This window comes from Pyxicephalus adspersus, chromosome 2 (assembly GCF_032062135.1).
Source record: "Pyxicephalus adspersus chromosome 2, UCB_Pads_2.0, whole genome shotgun sequence".
Lineage (NCBI taxonomy): Eukaryota > Metazoa > Chordata > Amphibia > Anura > Pyxicephalidae > Pyxicephalus > Pyxicephalus adspersus.
In genome coordinates, this window is record NC_092859.1 from 127628411 (window position 1) to 127647749 (window position 19339).

The following is a 19339-nucleotide window of genomic DNA, read 5'->3' on the forward strand; positions in this document are numbered from 1 at the left end:
TCCACACCACCACCCCTGATGTAAGGCAGGAAATACTAATGCTTTCATGTTGCTGATGCCAAATTCTGAGCCTACCATCTCAATGTTGCAGCAGAAATTTAGACTCATCAAACCAGCTGCTTCAAGGTTCGATGTGACATGCTCTTCTGCATACCTGCATATGTGTGTTTTTTTTAGTTACTGTTGACTTTTTATCAGCTCAAACCAATCTGTCTACTCTTCTCTGACCTTTGGCATCAACAAGGCATTTTTGCCTTTATTTTGTATTTTTTGGACCTCTCTGTAAATCCCAGGGGTGGATGTGTGTGAAAATTCCAGCAGATCTGCAGTTTCTGAAATTTTCAAACCAGCTCTCCTGGCACCAAAACCACGCACATTTACTGTCACTTGAAGTACTTTTTTTTCCCTTTTCTGATGGTTGGTTTGAACTTCAACGGGTCATCTTGACACTGTCTACATAAATAGATAGATTTAGTTGCTCTTATGTGATTGACTGATATTTATATATATTATACATTTATCTAGTTTTCAAATTCAGAATTCAGCCCACATTTCTATCTGTTGGATATTGTAGATTCATGTACTTTTATGCTCTTTCCAGAGTAACAAAAACACAGGCATTTCTATACATACTAAACATCCAGTTACATGCACATATTGTAAGACTAATCATCTAAACTATATAGTGGGTTAAGTGTTTGAATACATTTATTCCCCCTGTAAATACACACACACATACACTGTGCTATAATGAATGCACATACACATACACATGAAGCAGCAAACTGAAATTTACCTTTGCAAATCTCCTCATTAAATGAGAGAGCGCTTCCGGATTTGGGCACTCTAATTTCTTGATAATCTCAAAGCTCTGATTTAATTGTGTGAAGACATCAACCACTGAGCATGAAAACAAAGCATGTTCTGATGTTGCCTGGAACTAAGAAAGACAAGACATGAATGTGAAACACTGTAGACTAGTAACCTGTCTGCTTTCATTTGAATTACAGATTTAGAGAACAATATATGTCCTTAAAAACAAGTATTTCTGAAAAATATAAGGAATAAAATAATAAATTGGAACTTAACTCAAAAAGATTTGTAATATCTCAAAATGTTAGTTTTACCTAACCAGTATCAGTCACGGATGGCTGTACATTGCAGTGCACAGTTGTAAACCCACAGAAACCACATTTAGTATGATAGCCACTTTATAGTACGTAGCCTTATTTATCGCTTAACTCCTGGCCTAACTAACAGGCAGCCCAACAGCCAACTGAAGGAGCACACCCGGCAGACTGACAAAATTTGCCACAATGCTGCTGCAAAGTGGGATGAAAATAAAAAAAATATTTTGAGTTTACAAACACAAAGATTTTTTTATGAACTTGCTAACAAAGGTGTATGCGCCTCTACTAATAAATCTAATGCGACATGTAATTACATTCAACTTACTCCATCTTTTTTATCTCTTCCAAGGGCTCCATGAAGAAATTCCATTGATACATCTTCATTTTCATCCAGCCACTGAATAACAAAAGGCTCAAACCATCTAAAACATTGAAAATGTTCTGAATAAGATACAATCACTGCCCCTTCATACAAGCTTTCCAAGTATCACACACATAGGTAGGATTAGGTTCTTTTTAGAAGGTAGAGAAAAAGTGATATTCCCAGACAAATGAATAAGCACTGGGGTAATATTTATCTTTATTTAAAATTCTAATCTATGCTAATAGTTGAAATTACATTTTATTGGTTGCTTTTGGCACTGTCTATACCAGACTTTCAACATTTTTAACATGGGGAATTCATGAAGTTCATTTCAGGTCTTAGGGAACCCCTGGTAAAATTGTACATTAGTGTGGTGGTTAGTAGGAAGAATGCCGTTTATCTAGTTGGACATTAGGAATAATGGAACCCTTACACATAATCAAAAAGATCACTGGTGTTAAACTGAGTGAGACAAATCGCTCATTGCTGAAGGAACACCTAACAACTTCTACAGGAACCCTAGGGTTCAACAGAACCCTGTTTGCGAAAAATCTGTCTATACAATGCAAAATATTACCAAAATATGGTAATTAGATGAACCTCATGCCAAATGCTATCTCCTAAGTAGTGTAGCATCGTTGGTACTTCCCTGCAACATATGTGTTTGGAACAAAAAAAAAGCAGCTTAGAGGTCTGTCACCAAGTTTATTGACAATTTAATACCAGCCACCCATGGACATCTGTAATGAGCATGCTTTGAATGGTTATCATGCAGCCACATCTCTTAAGGATTATATTATTTTATAGTAGTCTCCCCCTTTATAGAAATGAGAGAACAAAGTCTTGTCATGTTAAAAGTCTATATCCTTAAACTGTTAAAAAAAAACACCTGATGGAACTGAAAATGAAGGTGTTGCAGTCAATCTGGTTATTGACATCTCCTAACTTGTTATGGGCAATACCTTCAGATCCCCATCTATTGCTTACAAAATAGATATCTTGGTTATTATCTTCAAGAAAGAGTGGCCATTCCAAAAGACTAACCGCAAATCGACAGTAACCCCTAGCACCTAATGAAATACTATGTTCCATTAGTCTGTCTATACTAAATCGAAGGAAACTAATTAGTTGAATAGGAAATTGGCAGAAAGATACAACTAAACATCAGAATGAAACAAAGGTCAAAGCTTATGCAGCTAACTTGGAAGAAAACAAGTGTAAAACAAAGCACAGTGAACTATCCTAGCCTGAGCAAACACTATTAGCTCACCTCCCTGTATTTAGATAGAATAAAATCTCTGATACTAAGACGGCTGCTCAGACAGCACCGGAGCAGTTTTTGTAGTCCTAACCCACTAATCCCAATTAGAAATGAACAGCTATAATTTATATCCTCTTATCCCTTTATCTGTCTCCATCTGAATTAATTTCATTTAGAAAAGAGAGAAATCAGACTCACAGTGAATATTCCGGGACGGTATCCTTGAATGCAGGAAGTTCTCGCACATATTCATTATAAAACCATTTTACTTTGAAGTGCAAATTCATATAATCTGTACTCTTGCATAGACGGTGCTTTTCATGTTCTGTAATAGAATGATTTAAACACTCCATTGTAGTTCCAGGGTAACCATACATCATAACAATTTCATTGTTGGGATTATAGTGTAAATGAATACAAGGACCTGCCACTGAAAGCCATCATCAGCACAATGTATGAAAACATATAAAGTAACTTGATTAACTAAAAATACCATTACCGGCTCAGTGTTAAAAGACCAGCATATTTAACAGGTGAAACGTCATGCTAGTTTTAATTGATGCTACGGTGCATGTCAACAGACATTTCAGCTAATAAAATATTTTTTTTCTGAAAAGCTTGCTGTGGAGGAGTTTGTTCATCAACGTTTATTGAAGTCTACAACTACAAGGAATTATTTGTATTTCTAGTCACAAAATGTATCTGGCTTCTCTAAAACATTAGCAGAACTTCATTTCAGAGACGTTTTGATATTTGATATTTTGCTATAGTAAACAGGTAAATATGATGAAAATTGGTGCTAAGTTGAAGGGTCCCCATTTAATAGTGTCATTATGTAAAAAGAAACCTTACAAATCATATTTACATATACAGAACTCTTTGAATGTATATCACAGAGAAGGAAATTCTTAATGGAACATTTATGAGCAGTAGCTACTATAGAACATTTAAGATTTTTTGTCTAGGACTACCTTGTAGGTTCTAGGTCTTCTTAGAGAAAGCTTGAAATGTAGATTAATCTGCAACACCTACAAAAAATGATCAATAGCAGGAAGAGCTTCTATAGCCTTTCCAAGTATGGTGGTATGGGTACCTGTTGTTTAGGTATAAAACCAAATTTTCCAAGTTCTTTAATATTTGCATGCACCATGTCCCTTGTATCCCATTTTTGTTCCTACCACCCATATTAGAAAGTGCCTGGTATAGGTTGTAATTTCCACACTGACAATCGATTAACAATGTTACTAGGTTTTAAAACTCTGTATAATAACCATATGCACTCTCACAGAATGTGCTTGTAGTATGCATAGACAGCAGGCTGCTTGATTTGTGCACTGAACAACTCTGTTGGCTGTACTGCCTGTTATCACCTACCTATTTAGAAAGCATTTGCACATTTGCATTATAATGAGATTGGTAGTCTAACCACAGAATTATCAACTATCTTTGCCAGTGACCAAGGGAAAAGGCACGGTTGTAAAAACCATAATGGCACACATAGGCCATGACCTAGGGTAGGGCCATGTGGGTTGGCACTACTTCAAAACGTTCACATTATGATATGTGGTTGCTTATTCTCCTTCTAGTCAGATCTTCGGACATTTGTGGTCAAATTTAGCAAAAAAAGTTTAAGAGAAAAGTAAAAAAAGTAAACTTTGAGCATTCAAAAGGTTCTTTGCTAGTTCAGGAAACTTCAACTTTCTCTGCTATTTCTTGTGGTGTGTTGAGTTACAATGCAGTTCTATATATAAAGTAGACTCCAAAATGTATTCTAGCAGGAGTTTTTAATAAAAAAAATCATGACATGAGAGGTGACGCTTGTAGAAAAGGGTGACAAAATTCAATGTGCTTAGGGCAGCATGATGTTGAAACAAATAAGTGACCCCACAAGGACTAAATTGGCTGTATTCATGGATCAAGCAAACAGTTACTTAATGGAAAATTATCTTTTTTTTTTACTTCTTTTGCTTTGTGTTGTCAGAGTAATGATAAGTCTATGCATTTATCATGCAGAAGACAATCAATAAACATGGAGAAATGCAATTGCCTTAAATGCACTTACTGCCTTATCTCTGTCAACTTTTTTGTCCTAATAAAGACATTAGCATAAAAGGTTTTGTTTTTTTCTCTCGATTACACTTCAAAGACTTTGCTATGATGCTCTTAGTGTGTCTAAAAGGAGTAAATAAAAATTGTTTTTTGAGGTGTTTAAATGTGACCTCCATTTTTTTTTTGCAGGTTGTGAACGTAAGGATAGCCATCGCGTTAGTATTATTTTATTACAGGCTATAGCATAACACGCTGCTCCCTACTTCTTTGCATTTGGATAAAAAATAAATGAATGCACCTTAACACACCCAGCTTAAAATATAAATAATCACACAGGGATTTCATGCTAAATATAGAAAGGCTGATAGAAGATGTGATAAATTAAGTGACTATTTCCTGTGAAGACAAAAATATATTTGCTGCTATAAAACAGAAGGCACAGAAAAAATTCTCCTGACTATTGCTCAAACTGGATTTTTTTTAGGGAAAGTGATAAATATACAAGGAAACTGAGACTTTACTTGAATTTTACTTACCAAGTCCTTTGATACCTGTATTAAACTGTTCTCCCTAAAATAGGACTTTATTATAGGGGCTTGTGCCAAACGTTGGACTTGTTTTAATGGTAGCTTGCTTCTAGGTACAATTTACTTGCATTTGAGATCAGTTTGGTTCCTTTACAGCAGTTCCATTAAAAGGGAAGGTCTGCTGACAATGGCCAGGCCCCCTCTTCAAATGAGGTATTGTATGTAAGTAACAAATGTACATGTAAAGAATAAAGTTACAGTTATACTTACCTTATAACTGTCTTCTCTCTGCAGAACCAATGTAAAGATACCATTACTGTCCTTCCAGGTAGAGTTGAATAGAACATAGAACAAGTCAAACAAGATGGTCTTACAGTGAGCTAGAGTGTCCTTATGCAAGATTTCACCTGTGCTGCATTCCAAAAAGACTCAGCTCAGAATAATGATTATGGCATGTCTAGCAATACAGAAGATGGGAGTTAGGTGGGTATAATCTGAGGTTTTTCCTTAACATATTGTTGACATACATTATATAATTTAGCAAGTTGGGGGGGGGGGGGGGTAACATAAACATACCCTCCATTTAGGTGGAATGTCTGCTTTACCAGAAGCATTTCACCAGCAATAAATTAATACAGGCTGCTTTTGCATTTCCATTGACTTGAAAGAAGAGAGAAGCAGTTCTGAGTCAAATGTAAGTCTCACAATAAAAGCCCAAGGGTGGTGGCAAAGAGTAATGCTTTCTAGATATAACTACTTTGCACAGATGCATATGAAAGATAATATATGAGCACACAGATTATTTCTAATTAAAAAAAGAAATCTCCATGCTCTTCAAGTGTCTCTGAATGAGAAGATATTGTGGAGGGATTTCATGATCCCAAATCCATTACTTTAGAAATGTCAAAATGTCACAATGAACCTTCCAGAAAGCAGGACACTCTTTTGTAGATTATTTAATGTTATGCATTTTCTCAAATATGAAGAAAACCTATTTTTAAGCCATATGGTAGTTTAAATAATATGTGTAATAAATATGTCAGCCTTAACAGGATGCTGTTTGTTGGGTAATTAATTATGAAAGGCAGGAGATTAACCATGAAAGCACTTTACCCCATGTGTGTTTTCACATACTTCTATATACATTTATAGTGTGCTTTTTTGTTGATACATTATGCAAAGTGTGAGAGAAGCATTCATAAATGGAGACATTTTTAGAAGTGCTAAAAATGCACAAATACACATGAGCATACATCCTGGAATGGAAAATGTTACATCTGTACATTTGCACATTGGGATACTGTTGAGTTAAGCACCCTATTTGCAATGAAGAACTTTCAAGCCACTAAGGCAGAAAGAAAAAATGGGAATATAAGAAGGAGAAGCTAGATAACAAAATGTTGCAATATGTAAAATTGCCATCAGTTTAGTGGTATGTTAAAAAAAGGCAGCCAATGTCAATAGCTTCTGCCAATGGCTCAGTGGCTTGCTGGAAAATCAGAGGGGAAATAGGGGGTCCTTAATGGGATCACTGTTATTTTTTTAGTATAAAAGTTTAAAATGGCCACTGGAGTCCTTCCTTGCTTGAGGGAAGGTGTATAATGCTGAATGAACACTAAGGGCTCTATTTATAAAACAGGAAATCAGGCATTATTTTAAACATTACCTCATTGGAATCTTCCAGGTTTATGTGTTTTGATGGCACTAATTGATTCCCACCAGGGAATGTTTGAGGGAATGTTTAATAAAAAAAGCCCTAAATATGAACCTCCAAATATGAGTTTATCACATATGCTTTCTACAGGTCACTGTTTACGTAACGCGAACAACTACCTCACCCTTATTAGAGTATACATCTATATGTCTAAGGGCCAGGAACAAATTCTCAAAGAAAAAAAATTTTATATTAGACAAATTTGTGATATCATTAAATCAAAAAACTTTACTTTGCTTTTTTTCCCTTCTACTACACTCCACTTGGATAATTCCTCCTGGATAAATCAAGGGGCATTACAAAAGGTGTTGGATTTGACAGCATAAATTTGCCTGCCCTAATCCAGAGCCTAATAATACATTTTTACTACAAACATATTTATGTATGAAAATGAGTAAAATTGATTATTTTCCTGCAAAAATATATACTTTTGTATTTTGTGAAAAGTACAATGACCAACTTTTCAAATTACCAAAGCCCCTGAATATAATATTTCACAGCAAATTTTATCAGGAGATTTGAAAATAACCTGTAAACTTGGAAAGTCAAACTGGTGGCAAAAATACTTTTAATTTTACAAAAATTACATACTTTTCCCTACAGATGGTTGATTTTCCTCTTCTAAAATCAGTAAATATGCAATATGCCTCCTAACTGCCCCACCATGTAATTGATATTTGATGGCCAATGTGTGTAGCAGTCTTCTGACCTCTTTCCTTTCTTTCATTCTGCTTTCCTGGCCCTTATTTATGTACTAACTAGAGATGTGACACACAGCCAGGGTGCACCTATCTGCTTCGGTGTGTTGCTGTGTAGAGGATATAGACATGCGTTCATCATATGTGTTTGGCAATGTCATTAAAAAAACAACCTGCTGACCTCTATAATACAACAACAGAAGGTATGCAACACACACATTCACTGTTAATAACTATTATAATTCTACTACATACTTGATTTATAACAGCAATACAGCACTGCCTTTAGGAAAGCATTGACATTATAGCAGCAGCAATTAATAAAAAGTATTTGCATGTTATTGATCGCCGGTCTTTCTCACACAACAATAAATAAAATAGGAGAAGCACATATACAGTATATACCAATTCAGACATGTTAGTTTTACACCCGATATCGGATTATGGCACAGGAAAGCTACTTCACAATGAAAACATATACTGCTATTTCAGCAGCTTGTGCATTTTCCTACCGATCCTGCCAGATTTAATCCCAGCTTTCTATTGTTTTCTGCAAAGGAATTACTTCTCAGATGGTCATATCGCTTTTCATCCATGGAGATCTCAATTTATTTCACTCTTCTTCTGTGACTCCAATCATTTTGATATGACTAGTAAAATCCTTTCCCCCGCTGTAACAGAGCTTAGGTTTTTTTTTATTTTCTATTGTGATGTATCTACTCGTGCAGAACGTAAACTGGAACGCTATAATTCATAGATTCATGATAGGTTTTACCTTGCTGGTTTTGTGTGTCATTTTATATTTTGGTTATTTTATGGCTTAGATTTTCAAGGTATTTCAAATGATATTCCTTTTTTTAGGGACTGTATCTAATTCATTTTTTTGGATATATATTTAGTTATTCCTCTATTTGTGTACACCATTTACCAAGTACATCTTACAACTTTAAAACCTTATATAAACCCTTTGTGAAACTGTAAAAACCTTGCCTAAACCTGGAGAATTAGAGAATACTCACAAGTAAGAAGTTGTCAATTATATGCTGTATTCAGTAAGTGCTTTATTTACATCCCAACTTACAAAATATAAAAAAAAATGATGGCACTTTGATGAGTTTCAAGCTCCAAGTATTTAGTCATAGGGCTTTTACCAATGATGACTCCTTTTTTACAAGTGTTCTCTAGTTTGTTGGGTTTCTATAACCCTTTGCAACATTGATCAGTCCTGGCTGTAAGAGTCTAATAATTATGCACCTCTCCCTCAACATACACTAAAATACAACTGTCCATAACAGCTTTTGAGCTTGTGAGACATCTTTTATTGATCCCCTCCTGTTTGTGGCTACAAAGAACTCCAGTGTTCAGGGAAGGCTTTAGGATTTTGCTTGTAGAACTTTATGTTCATTTAGCAAACAGTGCATTTGTGAGGTAGGGCACTGATGTTGGACAAGAAGACCTGGCACGTGATGACCATTATAGCTCATTCCAAAGGCGTTTAAAGGCCCAGGGCTGTGTTTGGGATTCTTCAGTTCTTCCACTCCAATTGATTGTACCCTTTGGTCTCATACATTTGGCTATATTGTGTATCACACTATGGCTATGAAACCATATTTTTATGGAACTCTATGTTGAGAATAATCTGAAGACCACCATTGTTGACCTTTTGACAATTCTAGTAGCCTTGCTGTCACTAACACTTTTTCAGGGACTGACATGAAATAAGCATGCAGCAATTAAAGTCAGAGGGAATTCAGTACTCTGAATGTGTGTTCCAAGCCAGTGACGCATCCGAATAATAGGAAGAAAACTGATATTTTCATCAACATACAAATTATCTCAGTAAAACGTTCTATACTATGTGGCTATTACAGACGTTAATTTTAATTTACTGATTCAAATACATAAAACTTGCTAAAAATTCTGCACCATCAACAAGGTGAGACCAGGGTTCTCGTGCATGATAATCTTGCAACAAAGGTAAGCACTTGTTTGATAATCATAATTTTAAAGTCATTAAAAGAATTTGTTTTCATTGATGCTGTTTCTACAAATCAAGCCTTTTAATGATTTATTTCATAAATTCATTACTAATCTAAACACTGACATACTTCAAAGCATTTCAGAGTTCTCCAGAAGGGCAAAAATGTCACCCACTGAAATACAATGAAGTTACTGTCCCCTGAGTCTCTCAGTCCTATTTTGCATTTCTATGCGAATGTCAACGCTTGGTTCACCGTTAGATTTCTTATTACATCTGTTAAAAGTGCATAAATAAATGTACATTCAAATTACAGAATTACAGTTCTGTGACTGAAAATTCCCAAGTTAGTGCTTCAGTTGAAATGCACAAGAGATTTTATCAAAAGTATTTAAAACAGAAATTCTAACTAATGTTACAAGGTGATAACACAAAATAAAATGTGTCAGGATCATCAGAGGTTGCATAACCTTGTAGAGTATGAATAACAAAAACTGAACAAGGAGAGAAAGATACCAGTCTTTCAGAATGCCAATGACTAAGGATTCTCTTTGTTAATGACAGAGGCGGCCCTCTTATGGAAGAATAGGGAAATTTCAAGTACATTTTGGTTTAAAGTTTACATAATTAAAAATTTATATCACATTATTCAGAATAGAGATTTTGACATTTGCAAAGTAATTACAAAGACCCTTAACGTCCCTAGCGGTAATTCCAAGTGTGGCTTGGGGTAAATTTTCAGTACCAAAAGTGGTAACTCCGAGCCACACTCAAGGTAGAATTGCAAGGGAGATTTAAAACCTATCTGGTTCCCACGTGCCCGTGGCATCCTCCAGGGATGCCCGGGTTCTGCTTCCTCTGGCGGTGCCTGCCCGGCATCTGTGTAGCCTGGTGATGCCGGCCCGCCCAGCATCTGCACCCGGGGACGCAGATGCCGGCCGGGCCATGCAGGTGTGCAGCTGGGGGGCAGAACTGTGTGGCTGGGAGGCGGGACCAGGCAGGAAATTTAAAAAAATAAGTATTTTTAAATGTACCGCTTTGACATTTAAAAATACTTATTATTCAGACCGCCAGGGAGGTTAACAGTGTATTGCCAACAAAATTGTGCATGTACTTTATTTTTTTCACAGTATTTTAGCATTTTTCCAAAAGATTCAAAGCAATTTGCAGTGCAATAGTGCAAAGGCAAATGTGAATGTTCTATACTTTATAAGTACATCTATCCAGTAATACTTTAATACAAATAGGAATGTGAAAATACTGTTATATTAAAAAAGGTATATATCCTAATGTCTTAGTTATATTTTGATTGACAGTCCTCTTGCAACTGTTTTTTTTAGAATAAGCTTTATATCACTGTCGGTCCCAAGCAAGTCAGTGAACATGAAAGCAAGTCAAGTGCCATGAGAAGGTCTGCACAGTTTAGAAAGGCTGGAAAAAATAAAAAAACAACTGATGCAAATCTTTCCTGATTATCAAGCAAATAAAGGAAAATCTCAGCCATGGAGCTCTGGTCATTTACAAACAACTCTTCCATCTTTTTTCTCTCAAGAGATGATACAAAAGAAAGCTTAAAAGAGGCCAGAGCAAATTATAATGTACTTATGTATGTTGCCTGTTTTCCGTATTTTCACATTATGTGCTGATTGTAAAAAATGCATTCTTTTTATTCTGGACTATAAGTGGGAAATCACAGCATGAGATAATAGTGGGCTCTGCACATTTTTCAGATGTCATCAATTTGAAATTATTTGGAAAATTGACATAAGGCATAATTTTGTATTACAATGCAGAATTTCCTCCCATTTGGTATTTACATGATCATCAGGATTGTGCCATTTATTCAAGTAAACAAAATATTCTCAATTGGATAACTGTGCTTGTCAGGGAACTTATCCAAGTTTATAGAAGTTAAAAACTTTTTATTCATCTTGCCTTAAATCATGTGTCTGTCATACTGGTTTGAAGTATGCGAAGTAGTACAGTACAATACTCACCAACACACACAGGGCCTGATTTAATAAAGCTCTCCGAGGCTGGACAGGATACACTTTTATCAGTGAAGCTTGGTGATCCAGAAAACCTGAAACGGATTTCCTAAAAGTAATGGGCTATTTGTTAGGAAATGTTTTCAATCTTGGACCAGATGCATTCCAGGCTTGCCGGATCACCCAGCATCACTGATGAAAGTGTATCCTCTCCAGCCTTGATGAGCTTTATTAAATCAGGCCCACATTTGACACAACGACACATTTTATAAAATAGTATGTGGGAAGCCATACTTATGATTTAAAAAAGACACATATGAAAGCACAGTGCTTTTTAATAGATATGGAGAAAAACTTCACAATTCATACATCTGGAAAATATAAAGGCATATAAGTTTATTTTAGGACAGAAGCATAAGGATGACTGTTAATATCCTAAAGTGTCTAAACTCAAAATCAAACATTGATTATTTTTTGTGACCTACCAAAATTAAGAAAAGACTGTATTCATTTTACAAGGTTTTTCCTCAATATTTTTGTCTAGTGATCCTGTGAATAACACTTTATCCTAGGATGACAATGCTCCCTTTCTACACTGTATCTTTAGGGGGTGGTCCCATAGTCTGCACTTCAGATATCTTTCTCAATTTATCTCTGTTACATGGGGGGGGTGAACTAATATAAGTTTATATCATTTGTAGTCTCCTTTTAGTTCAAAAGAAGTGACAATAAACATTATTTCTGTAAAAATCACATATTTACAAAAACATTTCTTAGCCTGAAACTTTAAACCTTAAGCAACCACAACTGAAGATTGGTAAACTGCAACATTACATTTTTGTTATTGGGTTCAGATATCTTTTATTCTCACTAATAAAATCTCCAGTAATTGTAGTTAAATGATGAACAGATAAAACAAATTACTTCTTATGGTGTGAGCATATGTAGCAATTAAACACACCATTGTCCAAATGCATGCAATTAATTGCTACTACATGCTACTTGTGTAACTTTCGTCATAGAAGGCTACTTACACCATCTGTTAGGTGATTGATAGCGATGCATAATGATTAATACCTGGCAATTCTATTATTATTGAACTAGTAAAAATTCATACTGTGCTGAGTTGCAGAAGTGGTGGATAATATTCACATGGCTTTTACTTTTTAATATTGCTATCAGCGTTTGTCTTTAAAATGAAAAATATTGGCATGAACATAAGCCCCTAAAACTAGCCATACACTTACTAATTTTGTGAATGTCTTAAAGCTGTTAGTAAAAAAAGCTCTATAACATTGAACAATGATTTTTAATAAATAGTATTTGTAGTGTAAGCTACGGAAAGCTTAGCAATGCTTTTCACAACTATTCTAAGCATGTTTAAAATTGAAAATAATACATTTATATTGAACTTATGCAGCACCCTGGCTGTTATATTTGCAGCTTCTATGGCAATCCACCAGTGAGGAGCTTGCAGAGAAAGAATGGACAGAGCATTTCTGCTAGAGCTAAAACAAGGAACTTAGGTCACTATATTTATCCTCAGTCTAGAGTTATCCACCATGGTAATCTCTTTTGCCACAACTCCGCATCATTAAATTTGAAAAACTGGGTACATACTGTGAGTACGGGGAGTCACCATGTGACCTGGCATTCCCTGTGCATTGGCGCAGAGAATGTCATGACTGGAGTGGAAATGTCCAGTATAGGCAAAATTGCAATAAATACTACTTGTAATAAAATCCAAGATGGAAGTGGGAAGCATTTGAAGAAAAGTCCAGAGTCTGGGGTTAAGCTTTAATTTCTTGTTAGCAGAACTAAAACTTCAAAAGTAAAAAATTGTAGACAGGCAATGCTCCTTCTGCAATAAATTAAACCTAACTGCTTGTTATAAATAATTTAGGTACTTATCTCATCTTCACCCATTCTTTTTCCAGGTTCTGGTCTTCAGCCATCCTGATTGGCCAGGCTGGAATGATGGAATCCCCATACATGCATTTTCTAATTAAGATAGAGTTTAAATTAAGTTTCTAAATTAGGTCATATCCAGCAGCCAGCTATGCTGGGTTCATACACTAGGCTGCACATGTGCAGTTCAGTGTGCATTACAGAAAAGGTGTTGAACAGGCAAGTAAACCTTTGTTTTGCACAAGGGACATTCCCTTCTGCAATAAGCAGCCTGCCTGCTCACAATTTTTTTATTTTAATCTGTTGAACTTTAAGTGCAATCTGTTCTACTTTAGGTGCACATAGATCAGGTATTGTATTGATCAAAGGGTACTTGCTTGTAAAGTAAATCCTGCCGACTTGATTAAGAAAAATAAGCAGTTTGTATGGGATTCCTTTGAAACTAATAGGTGTTAAAAAAAATCAAAGCAGTCCAACCCTTATATTAAGACTTTATTTTAGTAGACTCCAATTATTGGGATGTTTTTCTCCAAGTAATCTTGAAATGTAACTCTCTAATTCTTTGTCCCTTTAAATCCTCCAGCAGTAAAGGACTGTAATTTAAATGACAATCGTTGTATGGCAGTGCTGACACAACTAAGTTACAATAACAAGACATATGGTTAAATAACCGGCAGACATTGAATTCCAAACGCAAAATGGGAGAGATATATTGCTGGCAAAGTTTGTAGACAATATTTTCTTGTAGTTGTCTCCACTATGATTCATAAACAGGTATTACAGAATGTATGAAAAAAAAAATCAGATTTACTAAAATCCTCATTGGATGAAAAAATATATATTTTATACACATACAGCTCTACAGCCTTGTGTCAAATCCTTTGTCAACAGCAATCTGAAATAAGTATTGCTTTTTTGTTAGGGAGGCTTCAGTTTTATGAGAATAGAATAAATGTAGACACTTCTAACAATTCACGTTGTGATTTTATATTTCATAGTACAATACCAGATTTTCTAACTTAGCAATTACTGATGGTATAACATTTTCTATCATCAAAGAACACAAAGGCAACAGTAGTACAGGAATGTATGATGTGGCTGAATGAGACATGTTTCAGAAACGTGATGCTAAAAGTATCTTTGTGTCACTGATCTCCTAAATGTGGAGGGAGTGTAATCACTTTTCCCAAAGCAGAGTGCTTTTTCTGCTTTCATACTGCTTCCTAAGGGGCTTATGCCAAATCCCAGACAGGGAGATCAAATATTTCACATGGTTGCTGCGTGGATTGTAGTCACTTAAATTCAGACTCTCTTCAATCTGATAGAACTTCAAAATGACCTTCACTCTAACCCTTAAAAGCAGAGTTCTAGTACAAAGAGTAAATGAAGAAAGGTGGAGAAAGGTATTGCCGGAACCATTTTTTTCAGAAGAATGAAGCTCTCACTCAGCGAATTGCTTTGGATTTTTTATCCAGGCACAAAGCAGCATTTAAAGTCATTCATAAGGGATAATTTTTTGTATGTTTCCTATGACTACTAAGCAATTCCCAGTATTTACTATGTAAACAATGTACTAAGCCAAAGGGCTTAACAAAATTATAAACTGAATCTATATACAGGATGAGGGCATTCACATATTTTTACTTACAAGCAATAGACAAGCCTAAAAAACAGGCTCTCACTGACTTTTGTTGTTTGGCTCTGTGGAGTAGATCAAATTTTACAATAGAACTAGAAATATTTTCTCAGCAGCTCAGCTCACCAGACACTTTGCAACTTTCCAGTCTTTAAACCTCTATTATAAATATAGAATATTATATATACTCAAGTGTAAACTGAGATTTTTTTTAGACTTAATATTGCCTGCAAGCTCTTGATAACAAAAATAGCAGTCCTAATTCACTGTTCCAACAATTTGTTGCCACAACTCTTCTCGGTTGATGCCCAGTTTTATTCATCCAACTTCCTATAAGCCTATGGTATTGAGGCTGCACTCAATGCTCTGAACTCTAGAAATGCTGCAGAGAGTGGTGTCACACTATTATTTGTCACCACTTTTCTACAGAATGTAGAAAACAGACAGAAGAAAACGTAGACAATTCCAAAGAAAGTTTCAATCTGATTGGAGCCTGTAAGAAAACAAATTACCTTTAACTTAACTCAATTCTGTATGTGAGAAAGAGCAAAGAGCCTACAGTGTTTTCTATTTTATATAAAAATAAAACTAGATTTTACACAAAGGGTTTATGAAAACAAACAAAAAGGATTTTACAGTTTTTGCATGAAAATTGTTTGTGATTTATTCTGAAAAGGTGCTCCAAACTCTTTATGCTTGTTTTCAAAGCAATGTCTTTGATTATAGATTTGCAAGTCAAAAGGCACATTTGGTATACAGCAGGCAAACGTTAATTATTCTTCAGGTAGTTTATATTCTTTACTTGTCTTTTGTTTGATTTCAGCAGCACACCTAAAAGCCTGCAATAAATAGTAATAACAACACCACACCGAAGTATGTTTATGCCCAGGGAATGTTTAAGGAATACATAACTTTAGGGCAGCTGTAATGACAAGCAGGTATAAAAAATCTATAGTGCATTGTGACAAAGCATCTTATGTCTAAGAAGCTACCTTGTGCTCAGCATTAATTATTATGTATTTAAAATACAATCTCAGTGGAAGTTTGCCAAAGTGTTTTTACATATAATCCTTTGACAGTGCTGAGCTTCACCTTGTACAGATTTAGACATACAGCCTAGTTTTAGCTTCATCAATTTACCATAAAGGTGACTTTTTGAGGGCAGCACACTCACTACTTTTTTGCATACAGTCTATGTAAGCCTCAGCTTCCAGGTTCTTTACCAGGTTGGATGATTTCTAACATTAGCCACCTCCTTCATCTGTGTATAAAGGGTAGTTCATACTATGGTGCCAATGTCACCAGTGGCGTTCTGTACGCTAATGAACTCCACCTAGTTAAGCCAAATCCCTGTGCATTGACAAGAGAATAAATAAATTACCGTATGCCTTGTTTTCCTTGTATGTCAGCATTGTAAATATTTATGACATCAGGTGTGTCATTTTATTGTGTTTAACTTGAATTGTCTAAATAGGATTTGTTTTTTTCTCAGGTGCAGACTGTTCTATTCTTCTGTACCTGTTTAGACAAAGTCATTTCTAGACATAAGCATGTATTTGGGGCAAAATGGTGGAAGAGCACAATTGTACATTTAAATATTTATACATTGTCTCTCAGTCTCAATGTTCTAATATTTGGCTGGCTACCTGGTAAATAGGCCTCCTTAGCAAAGTAGGACTGATGTGCAAGAGAATAAGTGAAGGATTATTGAATTATTGATCTTGTAACTAGTCTTATGGGTGATGTAAAAGCAGGCGAACATTTGGGAGGTTCTATATTGGTATTCAGGTAAACATGTTTAATAGCACAATCCCTTACCAGCAGCAGGCACCAGTGTATGTAGAATGCAGTTTCTGTCTTAACATAAATGCATGTGTGTTATAGCATGTGTTTGATGATCGATACATTTTTAAAATGGTATCAGTTAGAGCTAGAAATCATGTCGTTATTGGGTGTGCAAATTGTTGCATCTACAAAAGGGAACAAAGTAAATTTTTTTTTTAGCTATAATGGCGGGAGATAGAGTAGAATATTTGTTGAATAGTTCCCTTCTCTTAAAACCCAAAGCCTACGTTTGGATCCTTTTAGGATGATGTCTCATTGTCTATAGAAAACAAAAGGACAAGGTAAAACTAACATCTAATTAATATTGGCATATCACTTGCATAGTACTAAAGGTAATTTTTGCTTTTCAGTTGTATGCAGGATTCAAATTGGTGACATATTTACTTATTGGCACCAGCCTACATTCAACCATCCATAGGAGTATGCATTGTAATGTGCACATAAATGTCCACAACAGAACTGTTTCCTGTGCCTATTGTATACTTGCTGTGAACTCAACTGGGTGCAAAAAAAAAAGTTGCTACTAGTGATTACTGTCATTTTGGGGGGCAAAGGGAGGGTATATATATATATATATATATACACACACACATATGACTTTGTTGCCGAGTAACTGCCAAGAACTGTTCATTCTTGTCTGTTAATGGAATGTAAATCTCTATTCCATTTAGTTAAATTCTGGAACAGTGCATGGTTTCTTCAGTACCCAGTAACATGTTATACCCAAACATTGATCTGAGTGAAAATGCTGGAAAAAAAATGAGGCAGCTTTGAAGCCTTTGTCAAATATTTGTCAAGTGACATGTAGCAGCTACTCTACAAAAAAAGCGTGTATATTTAGATCTTCTGAAAGTTAACAACCACTAGAAATCAAGATACTGGATACGGGGAAAGAAACAAGTATATGCCTTCAATTTATAGGAATATACATAAAAAGAAGTTCTAGCTAAGGTGCAATATGACTCAACGAGAGAGAGAGAGAGCAGCCTCTGTGTTCCTTTGTCACACTACGGGTCCTGTGCTACCACAAGCGAGGAACTATGGCAACCCTTACTGATATGAGTGGGCGTAACCAGAACTGAGCCAGGGCTCCGCGATCGACTTGCGTAACAATGGCAATCCACCCCTGACTTGGATAATGTCCCACGCCACACCTGAAGATCTCTCACAGCACACTAGTGTGCCGCGGCACAGTGGTTAAAAATCACTGGTATAGACTATTCATATATTCGCAAGACAGTGTGGTCAGAGGTTATGCGCTGCTTTACGTAGTAAATAGGCAAAAAAAAATTTTTTCTACTTACACATGTATTACCTTTCTTTCAGATCATGTTTCTCTGCTGTTTCTCGTTGTAAGTGCCTAAACAACGCTGATTCATTTTGTTATATCTGTGGCAGTTTCACCATTCCCAGTTAAAGGGGGAACATCAGCACATTTGTAGAGCAAGCCTATTTGGCTTCCTATTTGGCCAAGTTAAACTTGGTGATCAAGATAAGTCCTGGGCCCCTGATAAGGTGTGCAAACAGTGTGTCCTGGGTTTACAGATGTGGACAAAGGAAACACGTGATAAGATGTCATTTGGTATACCTATGGTTAGGCGAGAGCCAGGAGATTATTTCAGTGACTGTTACTTTTGTATAGTGAAAACTTCAAGACATAACAAGAAAAATAAAAGTAACATAGAGTATGGTAGTCTACCATGGGCTATATGCCCAGTGGCTCATTCAGATGAAATCCCAGTGCCGGTTTATATTACATTACCCTCCCTCTAAAGAACATGATTATGGTAATGAACTAGGTGACAACAATGATGAGGAGTTTAAAATTGAAGAGGACTCCGTTCCTAAGGGATTTGATCAGCATGAGTTCAGGGATTTGGCACGTGATTTGGGACTATCGAAGAAGGCAGAAAAATTGCATTTTTTCAGTACTTTAGAACTGACAGTGGTTTTTTGTATTGCCATAAGATACCTGGTATATTGGAAGAATTGGGAATTCCAATCTATACCTCAACTGAATGGCGACTATTCATTGATAGCTCAAAGCGCAGCTTAAAATTTGTCCTTCTTCACAATGGCAATATATTTGGATCAGTCCCAATTGGCCATTCAGTTTTTTCTTTGTGAGGAATATGCAGACATAAAGAAAGTCATTGAGATGTTGCAATATCACCAACACAATTGGGTCCTCAGTGTTGACCTTAAAATGGTATGCTTCCTTCTTGGTCAGCAACGCGGATA

At 35.7% G+C, this 19339-nt stretch overlaps 1 protein-coding gene across 1 annotated transcript in view; it reads right to left on the minus strand.

Annotated features, from left to right (window-relative positions):
* UNC13C (unc-13 homolog C) overlaps window positions 1-19339 on the minus strand; it is a gene marked incomplete in the record, with an annotated part of 288759 nt that overhangs the window by 87756 nt on the left and 181664 nt on the right. Inside the window, 3 exon segments of the mRNA XM_072402358.1 lie at window positions 797-940; window positions 1456-1552; window positions 2954-3080. Of these exon segments, the coding sequence (XP_072258459.1) occupies window positions 797-940; window positions 1456-1552; window positions 2954-3080 (368 nt within the window).